Here is a 13592-nt window from a genome sequence, read left to right on the forward strand (position 1 = left end):
TTACATCTGGAAAAAGTCTAGCCCTAGAACTCCAATCAATTGGAATTCATTCCCTAGGCCTAGATATGTAATCAGTTTTGAAAAAGCACTGAATAAAAATGATGTACTGGGTACTAAGGAAATTTCACTGGTACTGGTTTTCCCTGGTAAAGCACAAAGGAGGAAAAGTAGAGGGGACCCTAATCCATCCTGCTCAGTTACAAGGGAGCAACTGGAGACTCATCAGGAAGAACTGACTCATCCATGGTGTGATGGTCTTTTGATGTCAGTTTAGCTCTAAACTAGGTGTTGCTGTGATGGTATGGTGTACAAGTGATTAAAATTCATAATCAGTTTAAGTAAGGGAGGTTATCTCAGATAATCTGGATGGGCCTGATTCAATCAGTTGCAAGGCCTTAAAATCAGAGCTGAAGTTTCATGAAGAAGGAATTCTCTTTGTGGACAGCAGCTTCAGCCTATGCCTGAGAGTTCTAGCCTGAACTTTCTGACGGCCTACCTTACAAACTTCTGACTTGACCTGTCAACTCCCCCAATGACAGGTCACTTTCTAGCAATATATATATGTATGTATATATATATAATTTCCTACTGGTTTTGCTTCTGTGGCTGAACCCTGACTAATACACATAGTCACTGAACTAGTTAGCTCTGTGATCCTAGAAGCCAGATTTCCCACTGTTATGACACTGCTAACTCTCCAACTTTTCCTTTTGAGTTACCCTGGCTTAAAATTTGAGAGAACCCCAGAAAGTAGGGAAAATCAAAAATAGAATTAAAGATGCAAAAAGATCCCAGTTGAGTTTGGAAAGCTAGAAAAGAACAAAATGATGATGAGGCCCAGAACTGTTACACCTCATAAGGAACCTCAAAGGCAGGAAAACAGCACAGTAACTTGGAGAAATCCGAGGAAGTAATGAGAACTTCTCAAATGAGGGCCCATGTTATCAGCATACCCTACGGGCTACTTCTCCCTGACATGCTTCCCTATTCTAACCAGTGTGCTGATCCTCTGCCTGTCAGGAGCACTCTGTGGAGCTCCAGGCTGCAGCTAGGTTCACGACACAGCACTTCACAAAGTAATTCACAGAGCGTGGCTGGGATCTGCATTTTTGTTTAAGGCTAGGAGCACAAAACTCTTTCCCCTTTATACATGGCACTGGTTCAGGAATCCCAAAGGCAAACCAGCTCAGGGCCTAGGGAATGGAGAATGTCTATTCTCAGGCTACCCCAAGCAGTATAGAATGGTTCCAGATGCCATTCTAGACTCGGCCGCTCACCTCTCCTGGTCCACTAACGTGTCTCTGGAAATCCTCCACCACAGCCACAGCCTCCTCACCACTCTCAGGGTGATGCAGCTGCACCCAGGTCCGCAGTTCCCCTGGCAGGATGCTCAGGAACTGCTCCAGGACAAGCAGCTCCAGGATCTGCTCCTTGGTGTGCACCTCCGGCATCAGCCACCAGCGGCAGAGCTCCCGGAGCCGGCTCAGCGCCTCCTGCGGCCCAGACATCTCATGATAACATAACTGCCTGAAGTGCAGCCGGAAAATTTCACAGACAGGAGGGTGATTCTTTTGGAGACTGCAGCCCTGTCCCCAGCTCTGGCTCTCTGGCTCCTGTTTCACGGTCAAGCGCCCCTCCTGCCGCTGGAGAACAGCACCCCTGGGGATGAGGCCTGAAGTTCCCCTGCCTTGGGCGGCCATCGTGACACCAAAGAGAAGCTTGTTTCAGTTGTGGTTTGTCCGATTAAAATGATGATCTGTAATTCAGACCTCAGAAGCTGTTGTCAGAGTTGAGGATGTAGGGTGGTGGGAACGTCACCTACAGAAACATCAAGAGAGAAATCAGAGTCCCCAGAGTGCTCAGCCCCAGGCAGATGACAGACCCTCCACAGTTAAAAAGCAAAGCTCTAGAAAAAAGAAAAAGGAGCACAACCAGGGCAGTCTCTCTAAGCATCTCTCCAAGTAACTTCCTTAAAGTTTCAGTGGCTCCCATCACCTACAGGATAAAACCTAAATGTCTATGCCTAGCATCCACAACCTGGCCTGAGGCCTCTATTCTAGCCACACCCCCTACCACTTTCCCCAGGTACCCACCAGGCTAGAAAGACTGCAATGATCTCCAAATGTGAGATATGCAAGCTAATCCAAAAGGCAGATAAAGAAATACTAAGTTGTTATTTAACTATTTAGTGGATGTTTTATAATGTGCACTGAAATTTGTACAACAGTACATACCTTTAACTCACAAATAAACCTATGTTGGAAATGCATGCTCAAAACTCTTCTACTCTACTCTTTTGTAATAGAGATGCACAATAAAGAAAGTTAGCGACTAAAGCTCTAAAGACACAGCTAGAAGTCACACGTACTTTCTCTGGATTTTTCTGCTTCTGAAACTTTTGACAAACACCTACTCACCTGTCAAGACCCAGAACAAATTTTATTTTTCTCTTAAAGGCATTCCTGATTGCCCCATGCAGGAAGGGGAGGTGGTCACCTCCCTCTCCGTACTTCTCAGTGTAACATTGTATTTTAACTAATTTATGCACAACTCAACACTCACACCCTCCAAACTGCTGGATGGCCACAAAAGAAAAGGAACCCAATGGAGTAAGAAATGCCAGACCCTCTTCTACTCAACCCACTTCCCCTAGAAAGCCTTGCTGATCTCTCCAGGCTTAAGTGTGGTTACTGCCTCAGTGAACCCACAGTACGTTTTTCTTCAAACCTCTGCTAGAGCACTTCTCACACTGTGTTTGGGACTTAGACGACTGCCTCCTCCACTTTATGGGAGGACTCAAAGGGCAGAGCTGGTTCCCAGTCATCTTTGTACGTGTGTGTGTACTTGGCATACAGAGGCACATATGTGGGAAGCGAACGAATGATACTGAAGTTGGGGGTGGGGGCGACTTTTATCCAGTTTACATACTGTAAAAACCCTGAAAATCAGCACCTTAGTGGTAACTAGGGCATCTGTGCTATGCTTCCAATTCACCATGCATCTTGGTACCTTGGATAAGCTACTCTCTCCAGGGCTCAATTTCTTTAAAAAGACAAAGACAGACTTAAAAATCTGTGAGTCTGCTCTGAAATACATAGAAAGTTCAGGCCATTTTCCTACTTCCCTTACTGCTCCGAATGCTCAGCCCCTCATCTCATCTGGATTTTTGGCTCTCCAAGCTATACTTCACGTCTGAAATTCTGACTGGGTCTGACCCACTTCTGACGCTTCGTACTGTCTTCCAGCGCAAGGCTGGGAAAACGTCTATCTACATTTCGCGTTCGACCAGGCTTCTGCGGCGCCGCTCACCTGGCCACGTCTGCCCTGCTCATCGCTGTACCCGCAGGTGCTGGGCTCGGTGCCAGGCACGGCTGGTCAGGGAACTGGGACAAAGAGGCGGCTCTACATCTGGCGGCTTCTGAGCGTCACGGGGACCGCGCCGCCAGCCGCGGGGGCGAAGAGTGGGTCGGGCTGGCGTAGCCGACCTGGGCTGTGGGCGGCCGCAGCTCCAGCCTAGCGGCCCCGGGCGCCAGCAACACTTCTCCCCCCGCCCCGGGCCCGTTCACCGGGGCACCGCGCCCGCGACTCCCGAACACCAGACTCCGCCCCGGCCGGCGTAAGCGAAAACAATGGCCGGGCCGGAAGCGAGAGAGGCCCCACTTCCGGCCCCTCCAGGATCCCGGAAGTCTCGGTTGAGAAAGAGGGCGCCCGCGACCCGCGACCCCGCAGCCACACAGGTGGTGACACCTTGGGCGCGGAGACCACCCCCTCCGGGCCTGGCTGGGGCACAGGGGCGCCAGCGGGGAGGGGGTCTCAACTGAGGCCTCAGGCTGCACACGTGCTGCTCTCAGACCATTCTAGGACTGGGCGACCCTGCCTCACCCCAGCTTTGTCCCTTCCCCTCCTGGTGGCCTTGGGAAAGAAAACCTAACCTCTGAGCCTGTTTTTTCATCTGAAAAATGAAGAGCACAGCCTGTGCCTGACACGGCTGTGAGAACTGAAAGGGGTAACATAAGGACACTACACAGCAAAAGACCTGACATATCCTGAGCGCGCAGTCAGATATTATTATACTGTATGTGATGCCCAGGGCATTTTCACCCAGTGTGAGTCTTAATGAAATGAGCAACAGGTATCTCCGTCTTACTAAAGAAGAAATGAGCCCAGAGATTGTGATATTTTGGCCGCAGGTGTGGTTAATCTTTCCTAAAACAGAACAAGCACTCTGGTGTCCAAGGAGAGGCCCCCTAGGGAGGGCCAAGGAGCCAATAAAAAGTGGGAAGTTATGGAGACAACATAATCTAGATGCAATTGTCTAGTCTAATATCTGGGAGGCAGGTGTTACCCAGGTGGACTTCACCTGGAAGAATGGTTTGCATACAGAAGCATGTGAACAGGTCCCTGCTGCTAAAAGGATTGAGGAGGCTCTGAAGGCACAACCTCCAAAAAACGAATGATATATGGGGCTAACGAAAAGCCTCTGCAACTTGAGGCAGTAAAAGGACATATGAAAAAAATATATTCAAGAAAAACTTGAGTTCCAAAGAGAAACAAAGGGCAAAGGATAACATCAGCCACATTTCCAATGGAGTTAACTATGTATCTTATGCATTGGGTTGGCCAAAAGTTTCGCTCAGGTTTTTCCATAACATCTTACGGAAAAACCTTGATGAACTTTTTGGCCAACCCAATATCTTGTTGTAGCCCAGCAAGTAGTTCCTTTACAGGGTCCGAAGTAACAGTAACTTGTGCTGTCCAGGCCATCAGCAATATCCCAAGGATGTACTGGGTCTACCTCTGGACCTGACATGTGTCCATCACATCTCTGCATAAGCCAGGACAGAAACGAAGGCATAAGAAGACCTACTGCAGGGTTTTTACAGTCTTTAAAGAGGTCTCTTAGAGCAGTCTTTGCCCACTGAGCCTGATGAGTGGCCTTCTGATATCAAGGTCACTCTCTACATTTGGAAACCTCACAGGGAGGTCTTGGCTATCTGGTCCTAGCTTCTGCCTGACATTGCCACTGCGTGTGGCCCACTGGCCCATTAAGGCCTCAGAGACTCAGGGATATCGAGAAGGAAATCTCTTAAGGCCAGGCCAAATGCTATCATCTCTTTTTCAGGTTTCCCTGATGATGCATTGTCCTGGCTGCCTGGTATGTAGGAGACTTAGGGATCTGGAAAACAAGATTAAGCTTTTTCATTCCTCAGAGCTGTTTCATGCCCAGGTGGTTGGCTTTCATTGTCTGTGAGAGCCAGCTTCATCTGGGAAGTGTGTCCACACTTCATAGGTTCCTCTGTGGCCAGCACTGTGGGTCTGACCTACCATGACTGGATTGGGTTCCAGTGGAGGAGACATGCTCCATGATGCCCCTCATATAGCACCTTGGGAAACCTATATTTGGGCCAAAGACAGTCCCAGAATACCTGAGGGAACACCACCCCTGACCTCTCTGGGAAACTATCACACTAGCTTTGGTATGAGAGCTAATAGAACAAGTAACCCAGTTCTATGTGCCTGAAGTGGAACTCACCATCTACCCCCAACCCTGAAGCTCCACTCACATTCACATCACTATAAAGGGCACTATCATTCATCCAAGAGCCCAAACTAGAACCCTGGATGTCATACCATGGGCTGGGTGACCATAGGAGAGCTACTTAGCCTCTCTGTGCTACAGCTTCCTCATCTGTAAAATAAGGAGAATAATAATAATGATACCTAAATCATAGAGTTGATATGAGGATTGGATGAGATTATATATATATATATATATATATATATATATATATATATGGCACTTAGAATGTGCCTGGCACATTGTAGGTATTATAGGTGTTTTCTAGTATCATGTTTACTCACACTTCTTTATACCCTGTATCCAGATTATTGCTGAGTCTTTGCCCCATTTGTATGTAATCACAAAAATAATGACAACAAAAAACAATAGAAAATACCTATACCACTTACTATGCTGCTCTGCATCATCACCACTGTTCACTTCCCTGTGTTAAGTCCTGCCTGGTGTGAGGGCAGCTGTGAGAAGGATGTTCCTAGGGACCTTTGGGATTTAAGGAGACCACAAAGAGAGGAGCATGGTCAGGTCTGGAGATTCTTTGTCCCCAAACTGCTCATACCTTCTGACATCATCTGTGTGGACAGTCCCCTTTTCAACAGCCAGGACACTCTTACACACCCTGAAAATAAGATGGGGGTCCTAGAACTGTCCCCTGTGGGGGGATAGTTGTAATATGGGCAGGAGACCCCAGCTACTATGCTTGAATGGGAATGTATGAGGTCCAAGCTCTAGCCAAGAGAGCAAAGAGACTGTCCTATCACCTTGAAAACTTCTCCTTATCCTTCAAGAATTAGCTGAGAAACTCCATTCTCCAGGAAGACATCCCGGGACCCCATCTCCCCACCTGGATTAGGTGCCCCTTCCTTTGTGCTCCCGTGGTGGCCTGCCATGTGCTTGTCACGGCCCTTATTTGTCACACCAGGTTAACACTTTACTTGTCAGCTTCCCCCATGCACAGTAAGCCTTACGTGGGCTGCCACCACGTCTCTCTGGTTCACAGTTGGGTCCCAAGGCACAAACTCTAAGCCTGGCTGGTTTGAATATCTGTCTTGGCCGGAAGACAAGGTCAGTCCACCTTTATTTCCCTGGTGTCCAGTACAGAGCCTGGCCTAACCTCTAAGAAATGTGTCCTTGATCCAGGCTGCTGTGGAAGGTTTTTAAGCAGGGAAAGAATCTGTTCAGTCTGGGTTTTGATTGCCAGCTATACTGAGGGGCTTGGAAGGAAAGAGATTGAGACATCAATTGTATCTGCTTATCTGCTTTGCCACCCCAGTGCCTCTGTAAGACAGAATCATTAGTTTACAGTCGAGGATTCTGAGCCTCGGCAAATGTCCTGCTTCCTGGGTAACAATTTTACTGGATGAAAAGGGCACGGAAGGCTTTGAATTCAGGTCTACAGACCACCTCCTCCTCCTCTTTTTTTTTCTGTTTTAGGATCCTATCTCTAACCCTCATTCATTCTTCATTCTTTAATTACTCTCAGATTTCTTCCTGCTGGTGGTGTGTCAACGATGGTCACAGAACATGGCCTCGGGGTAGACTCGGGAAAGGCAGAGATTCTCTAGGTCTTCTGGCCTTAGTGATCCCGCGAGGAGCCAAACCCTGGCGCGGAGACCAACGAGATAAGAAGGCCTCCGAGCTTCCTAGACAGAACCGGAAGTGGCTCCAAGGGCCCGAAGATCGGAGAGGAATTCGCTTCCGGCGCATCTTTTGTTCAGGAATCGTTGAAAGCTGCTGTTGGTGGGGAGGTCATCGGGTTAGTCGTGGAGCTTCCTCAGGTTGCCAGAAGTGGGAGCCGTGGTCCCGGGCTGTTCCTGCCCGCTGTTGGCGCTGGTATTGACCCTATCCCGTGACACACGTAATGAGACAGGCCCAGCAGGAAACTTCCGGGGATACCAGCGCATCCCCGACGGGGTTTGGTGGGAACGCAGGACTGTCTCCCCGCCTCATACCGCTCGACTCTCCGTGCTTCCTTCCCGGGTTTTACCCCAGAGATCTTCGGAAAAGCGGGGCACTGTATTCCGTGTTCTTTGTTCTAGCTTAATCCCCGTCCCGAAACCCCTCAACCCGACCCTCAGCTCATCCTCTGGCCCACCAAACTGCAGATTTGCCAAGTGGAAGGAGCGTTTTCAGTCTGTCCTACCCATAGCTCCCACAGACACCAGGGATGTTATTAGCAAGGACTCCTGGATTGCACAAAGGATCCTTAGAGCCGCTGGTCCAGCCACCATCTTCCTACCTGTTATGGGTGGGGAAACAGGACCATGGAGGGATTTGAACTGAGACCTTCTGCCTCCCATTCCAGAGACCTCGTCTCTTTCTGAGCCAGTGTCTGCGACCTTGAGTCTCCTAAAGCACAGTTTTGGTCTTGGAAATAATAAACTTGATACTATTGGCTGTAATCTTTCAGTTTCTGTGTATTGTTGGGCCTTAGGTTTGAAATCCAAATTCTTCCAGAAGCATCTCAAACATAGATTGGAATTTCTTTCCAGCCTGTGAGTATGGCAGAACTCAACTTTGCAACCTACAATCTGGGATTTGCAATTTGGGCAAGTTATATATCCACTGAGTCTTAAGTTTCTTCATGTGTGAAATGGAAAAAAACCAATCCATGCCTGCTTATCCCTCAGAGTTGGGAGGATTGAGTGAGGTAAGTTGTGAGTCTTGACATGTCTTGTTAAGCACTATTCAAAGATTAACAAAAACACCTACACAAGAAACTTTGGATTCAAGGAGGGAGATGGAAATGACTGGACATTGGAAACATGAAGGGCAAGGGGCAGGCAGACACTGGTGACTTACAAAAGGCAGTATCTGATAACAACGTAAGAGAAGTTCAGAGAGCCAAGGAAGGGATTGATTTTGAAAGGGATCAGAAGCAGCCTCAGAGGGAAGAGCACTGAGTTGAGCCTTGAAGCGGGATTTAGGGAGGTTTGGGAGGGAGAACGAACAATATGATCAAATGTTGAGAGATACACATTTCGGGGGGGGGGGGGTCGTTATTTCAGTCCAGTATTATAAGCTGTAGGGAATTTAAAAACGGTGATGAGATCTCTAGTTTAGATGTATAAAATCTATGTGCCCCCTAAGCCACCATAATGTCTCCTGATGATCCTGTTTTTCCACCACTTTAGAGGACAGGTGATATTGTACTTCCATTCCTTATTGCTAGTTGAACAATCGGGAGAAAGCCAAGAAGAAGCTGAGCCCTGATACTCCAGGGAAATTGTAAATTCTCTTCCCATATTAGGCCTCCAGGATGTCTCCATCTGCACTTGGAGGGCTTACATGACTAAGCCTAATCTTTTCTAAGAGTATCTAGCAGATTACCCTGTGCCCCAATAACACCAGTGTTCCATACACTAATGTTTCTATAGAGTAAGCATGCAGAACTTGCTAAGTGAGTGGATGTTTCCTACTTCCTCAGAGAAGGTGTTCCAGAGGGCCAGGTTGGTTCTCCCAGGAGGTGGACAGGAGTATTGTTCTCTCTTTCTCTCTTTCCTAGCAGTGTCTGGAACAAGGCTGTCTCCAAGGGTTGCTCACCTGAAATACGTTGAGCCTGTTGCCTTGTCATCCTAAATCCCTGTCATTTCTGGCTTCCTTCCATTGCCCAGAAGCTGGTGGAGCCTGGAAAGAGGATAACAGTGAAGAAAAGTCTGATATCTCTCTAAGTACCATTTAGGGTAGAAAGGGCTTGTCATTGGCATCAAGTTTACGGATAAGGGATGCACAGTAAAGTTCAGAGAGTAAAGCTCTAGTGGAAACTTCGCAGTGTGAAAAGGTCAGTTGTGTATTGGAATTTAGCCGTGTTTGCTCTTTGCTTCTTGGACTATGATAAGTGCTACAACTCTTCTTTGGAAGATGCACTTCCCTCCCCGGAGTTTTAATGTATCTTTTCTTTTAGGACTTTTCTAGCCCTATTGCCAGAATTTTGTTTCATTTCATTAATCCTAATCTCACACATTTGTTCCAGTTTCACTCTGCTGTGATGTCCTCCAATTTCAAAACTCAGATCAAATACTAACCATTAAAATTTCCTGGTAACACTGTCTGAAAAATGAACTTTTAGCTGGCTTCCGCATTTGTCTTTTTTTTTGATATCTATTAAACTTTCTTTTTTTTCTGTACACGGGCCTCACTGTTGTGGCCTCTCCCGTTGCGGAGCACAGGCTCTGGACGTGCAGGCTCAGTAGCCATGGCTCATGGGCCCAGCCGCTCGGCGGCATGTGGGATCTTCCCGGACCGGGGCACGAACCCGTGTCCCCTGCATCGGCAGGCTGACTCTCAACCACTGCGCCACCAGGGAAGGCCAGCACAGACTTCTTGAAGCACCTGGCCTGTGAAATGGGTTACTTGATTACTATGAAGTTTAAAGTTAGTCACATAAGAGGCAGTAGGCTGTCTGCAAGGGAAGGCTTCAGTCCAGTGTGAAAAAGTACAGACCGTGACTAAAACATATTTATATCCAAGAGACAAAGGAAGTTGTATGAAATCCATTTGCCAGACCTCGAATGGTCCATTTGGCAGTTTAAAATGTCCAGGAGCAGTATGAACAGGCTTCCCTGGGTTGTATTTTGACAAGTGGGACAAGTGAGGTAAGCACTTTTTGCAAATTTGTTAATGTTTCCCCAGCAACATTGATTCATGAAGGCTACCATTTTGTCAGTAGATCAATGGTTTAATGCATGTACAGTGGTGAGGAGTGGGAATTTTAGAGCCTCCAGTAGGACTGGATTGTTATTTGGTACAAACCAGAGCTTTCTCTTTTGAACAAACCAACAGTTGTTGAATTTCCAATCTTGTTTTTCCTTTTTTTGAGGCCAAATGTTGGCCAGTTTTTCTAAATTATCCTTTGGTGAACTAATCTCTTTGGACCATGACAGAGGTTTGGCTGCTGTTCGTCCCTTTAAGGGCAGCATTCCTTGCAAAAATATCAGAGGTGATTTCCCTTAGCTTCCAGAGAGTCAGATTTAGAATTCCCCAGAATCTTAATAATAGCTAAAGCAGCAGGTAAAGTGTTACATTCAGTAATTCCTGAACATAGGACCATTTAAAATTTTATTTCTGCTGGAAGTAAGGAAGCCACGTTGCTTCCACAACATTCCAAAGTCATGAGCTACTCTGAAAGCATATCTACTATCAGTATAAATATTGGCAGTTTTGTCCTTGGCTAAAGCACAAGCCCGTGTAAGAGTGTATAATTCAGTATGTTGGGCTAAAGTAGCCATAGTTAAAGATGCTACCTCAACAACATCAAAAGGAGTTGCAATAGCATACCCAGCACAGTATTTGCCATTGTCACCTTTTGATTTTTTTTGGCTGCACTGCACAGCATGTGAGATCTTACTTCCCTGACCAGGGATCAAACCCATGCCCCCTGCAGTGGAAGTGTGGAGTCCTAAACACTGGACCATCAGGGAATTCCCCATTGTCACCTTTCAAATAAGAACCATTGGTGAACCATGAGAAGTCAATGTTACCCAGTGGAATTTCCTGTAGATCATTACAGGAGGTGGTCCGTCAGTGTTATGCACTTGTGAGCTACTTGATTAGTGACAAGGGGAGAAGAGTAGCCGGGTTAAGGTTAACACCAGGTAAAAGAGTTATGTGAGGAGCAGTTAACAAAAGGACTTCGTAGGAGGTGAGGTGGCTGACAGAAATGTTGAGTATGATGAGAATTCTCCTTTACGGCCTTGAAGGCTATATTGTCCAATTCTTCCCATTAAGTTGGGTTGGATCGTTACTGTTAAGTAAAACATACAGAGATTTGGCCATAAAAGAGAAATTTGGAATCCAATTTCATCAATGACCAACTAGCCCACGCAAACCTCACAGTTAGCATTTGGTTTTGGTTTGGGTAAACTTACAACACCATGAAGTCTATTTGGTTCTAGGTATAGGTCTTGTTCTGATATCAGATGCCCTAAATATTTTTAAATTAATTAATTAATTAATTAATGTATTTTTGGCCTTGTTGGGTCTTCGTTGTTGCGTGTGGGCTTTCTCTAGTTGCAGCGAGTGGAGGCTACTCTTCGTTGTGGTGCGTAGGCTTCTCATTGCAGTGGCTTCTCTTGTTGCAAAGCACGGGCTCTAGGTGCATGGGCTTCAGTAGTTGTGGCTCGCGGGCTGTAGAGCGCAGGCTCAGTAGTTGTGGTGCATGGGCTCTGTGGCATGTGGGATCTTCCTGGCCCAGGGCTTGAACCTGTGTCTCCTGCACTGGCAGGCGGATTCTTAACCACTGCTCCACCAGGGAAGTCCAAGATGCCCTAAATATTGAACCTGGGTTTCAGCAAACTGAAATTTTTCTTTGGGAACCTCATGTACTTTTTAAAAAAGCTTTAGTAAGTGTATGCTGTATTCCTGTGAGGAGGCTCGGGAAGGAAAGCAAAGAAGCAGATCATCCACATATTACAACAAAGTAGAACCTCGAGGGAGCTTTATATCATGTAGATCAGCTTTCAGGATTTGTGAGAAATAAGGACTCTCAATATAAAACTGAGACATTATTGTTCGGGTGAATTGTTTTTCTTTCCAAGTGAAAGCAAAAGGTATTGGCTAGCTTCATCAACTAGAATACTAAATAATGCATTAATCAGTTACAGTAAACAATTTACTTCCAGTGGGAATGGATGTTAATAACTTATGAGAGTTAGGAACAACAGTGTGTTGAGGGATAACAATGTTGTTTATTCGCTCTGAGGTCGGAGACAAACCCCCATCCTTGGCCCTTAGGTCTTCTCACTGATAAAAATGGGAGTATTACAGGTGCTAGTACAAGGGATAATGAGGTTTAACCCTTGTAATCTATTATGGGCTTTATGCCTGGAAGGGCTTTTTTATTTATAGGGTATTGACTAATTCTGGGAGGAGGTTTTGAGGGGACTATTTGAATCTTGATGGAAGGTGTGCTGTGAATTTTGCCAACATCAAGTGGAGGTTTTGCCCAAAAGGAAAGTGGTAGCTGATTCAATAGGAACTAATGATCAGCATTTCCAGAATCAGCTTTAGTACAGTCAGAGACAGAAAAAATTAAAATGTCAAAGAGTTATTCAATTCATGTGTTGGTTACTTTAATGGCTACTGTCAATTTCTAGAATTATTTCAATTTGGGGGGAGAAATTCCATCATAATACTTCTCTAATAATAAATAAATGGATGGGCTGGAGGAACTAAGGAGAAAATGGTATATATCTCTCAAAGAGCCTAAACAAAAGGGAATAGGGGAACCTCTTAGAGATCCCTACTATTTGAACTGTTTTAGTACTCCAAGCTGGGGGCTGTTCCATAGTGGTGGGGTTGAGCACCAAGTGTGGGGCTCTGGTGTCAATTAGGACTGGAAGAGATTCATCCCCAATCTGGAGAAATGTTTCTCCAACCAATTAAGAGGGAGGATTAGAAAGAGCCCCCTGTAGTTCCTCGGAATCCCATCTTTGAAAATAGGGAAGATGTTGGAAAGGCTGGTTGGAGGGCTGAAGGTGCCTAAAGTGCTTAAATTTGTAACAATCTCTTTTCCAATGTCCTGGCTATTTGCAATAATAGAAGAAACTAGGAGGGTTTTGGTTTCATTTCTGAGCCTTCATTTGTTGAAGATTAAGAATTTTGGCAGTCTTCCTTGGAGGTGACTCATCTAGAGTACTGAGAGAGCTGGCTTGCCAGATTAACTAAATCTGGAGTGGACATAGTTTCCCATTCCATCCTGGTCCTTTTTACTAGAAGGGAACAGTCTCAGTTCAGCCCATTAACAGACACAGTTAAAAGTTACTTGGATGGAATCAATATCTGAAGGAAGACCAGAATTTCCTTTAAAAACAGTCTGAAGTTGATTGTAATAATCATGAACAGGTTTGACAGATTTGTGTGTAAACCTGAATTTTGTTCCAATTAACAGGCCTTGGAAAGGCCCCAGGAATTGCTTGAAGTTGCCTAGCGATTGCCGGAGCCTGATCATGTAAGTTAGGTGGCTGGTCTACCAGTTGTAATTCTAGAGACCTTTCAGGACTTTCCTGATTGGGGG

At 46.1% G+C, this 13592-nt stretch overlaps 1 protein-coding gene across 1 annotated transcript in view; it reads right to left on the reverse strand.

The window, feature by feature from the left end:
- The window catches only part of LOC109552010 (uncharacterized), a 60688-nt gene extending 56899 nt beyond the window's left edge, over nt 1-3789 (reverse strand). Inside the window, 2 exon segments of the mRNA XM_073811036.1 lie at nt 1278-1818; nt 3310-3789. Coding sequence (XP_073667137.1) covers nt 1278-1700 — 423 coding nt within the window. The 5' untranslated portion in view covers nt 1701-1818; nt 3310-3789.
- Between the last annotated feature and the right edge of the window lie 9803 nt (nt 3790-13592).

Source organism: Tursiops truncatus, chromosome 10 (assembly GCF_011762595.2).
Source record: "Tursiops truncatus isolate mTurTru1 chromosome 10, mTurTru1.mat.Y, whole genome shotgun sequence".
NCBI classification, from domain to species: domain Eukaryota; kingdom Metazoa; phylum Chordata; class Mammalia; order Artiodactyla; family Delphinidae; genus Tursiops; species Tursiops truncatus.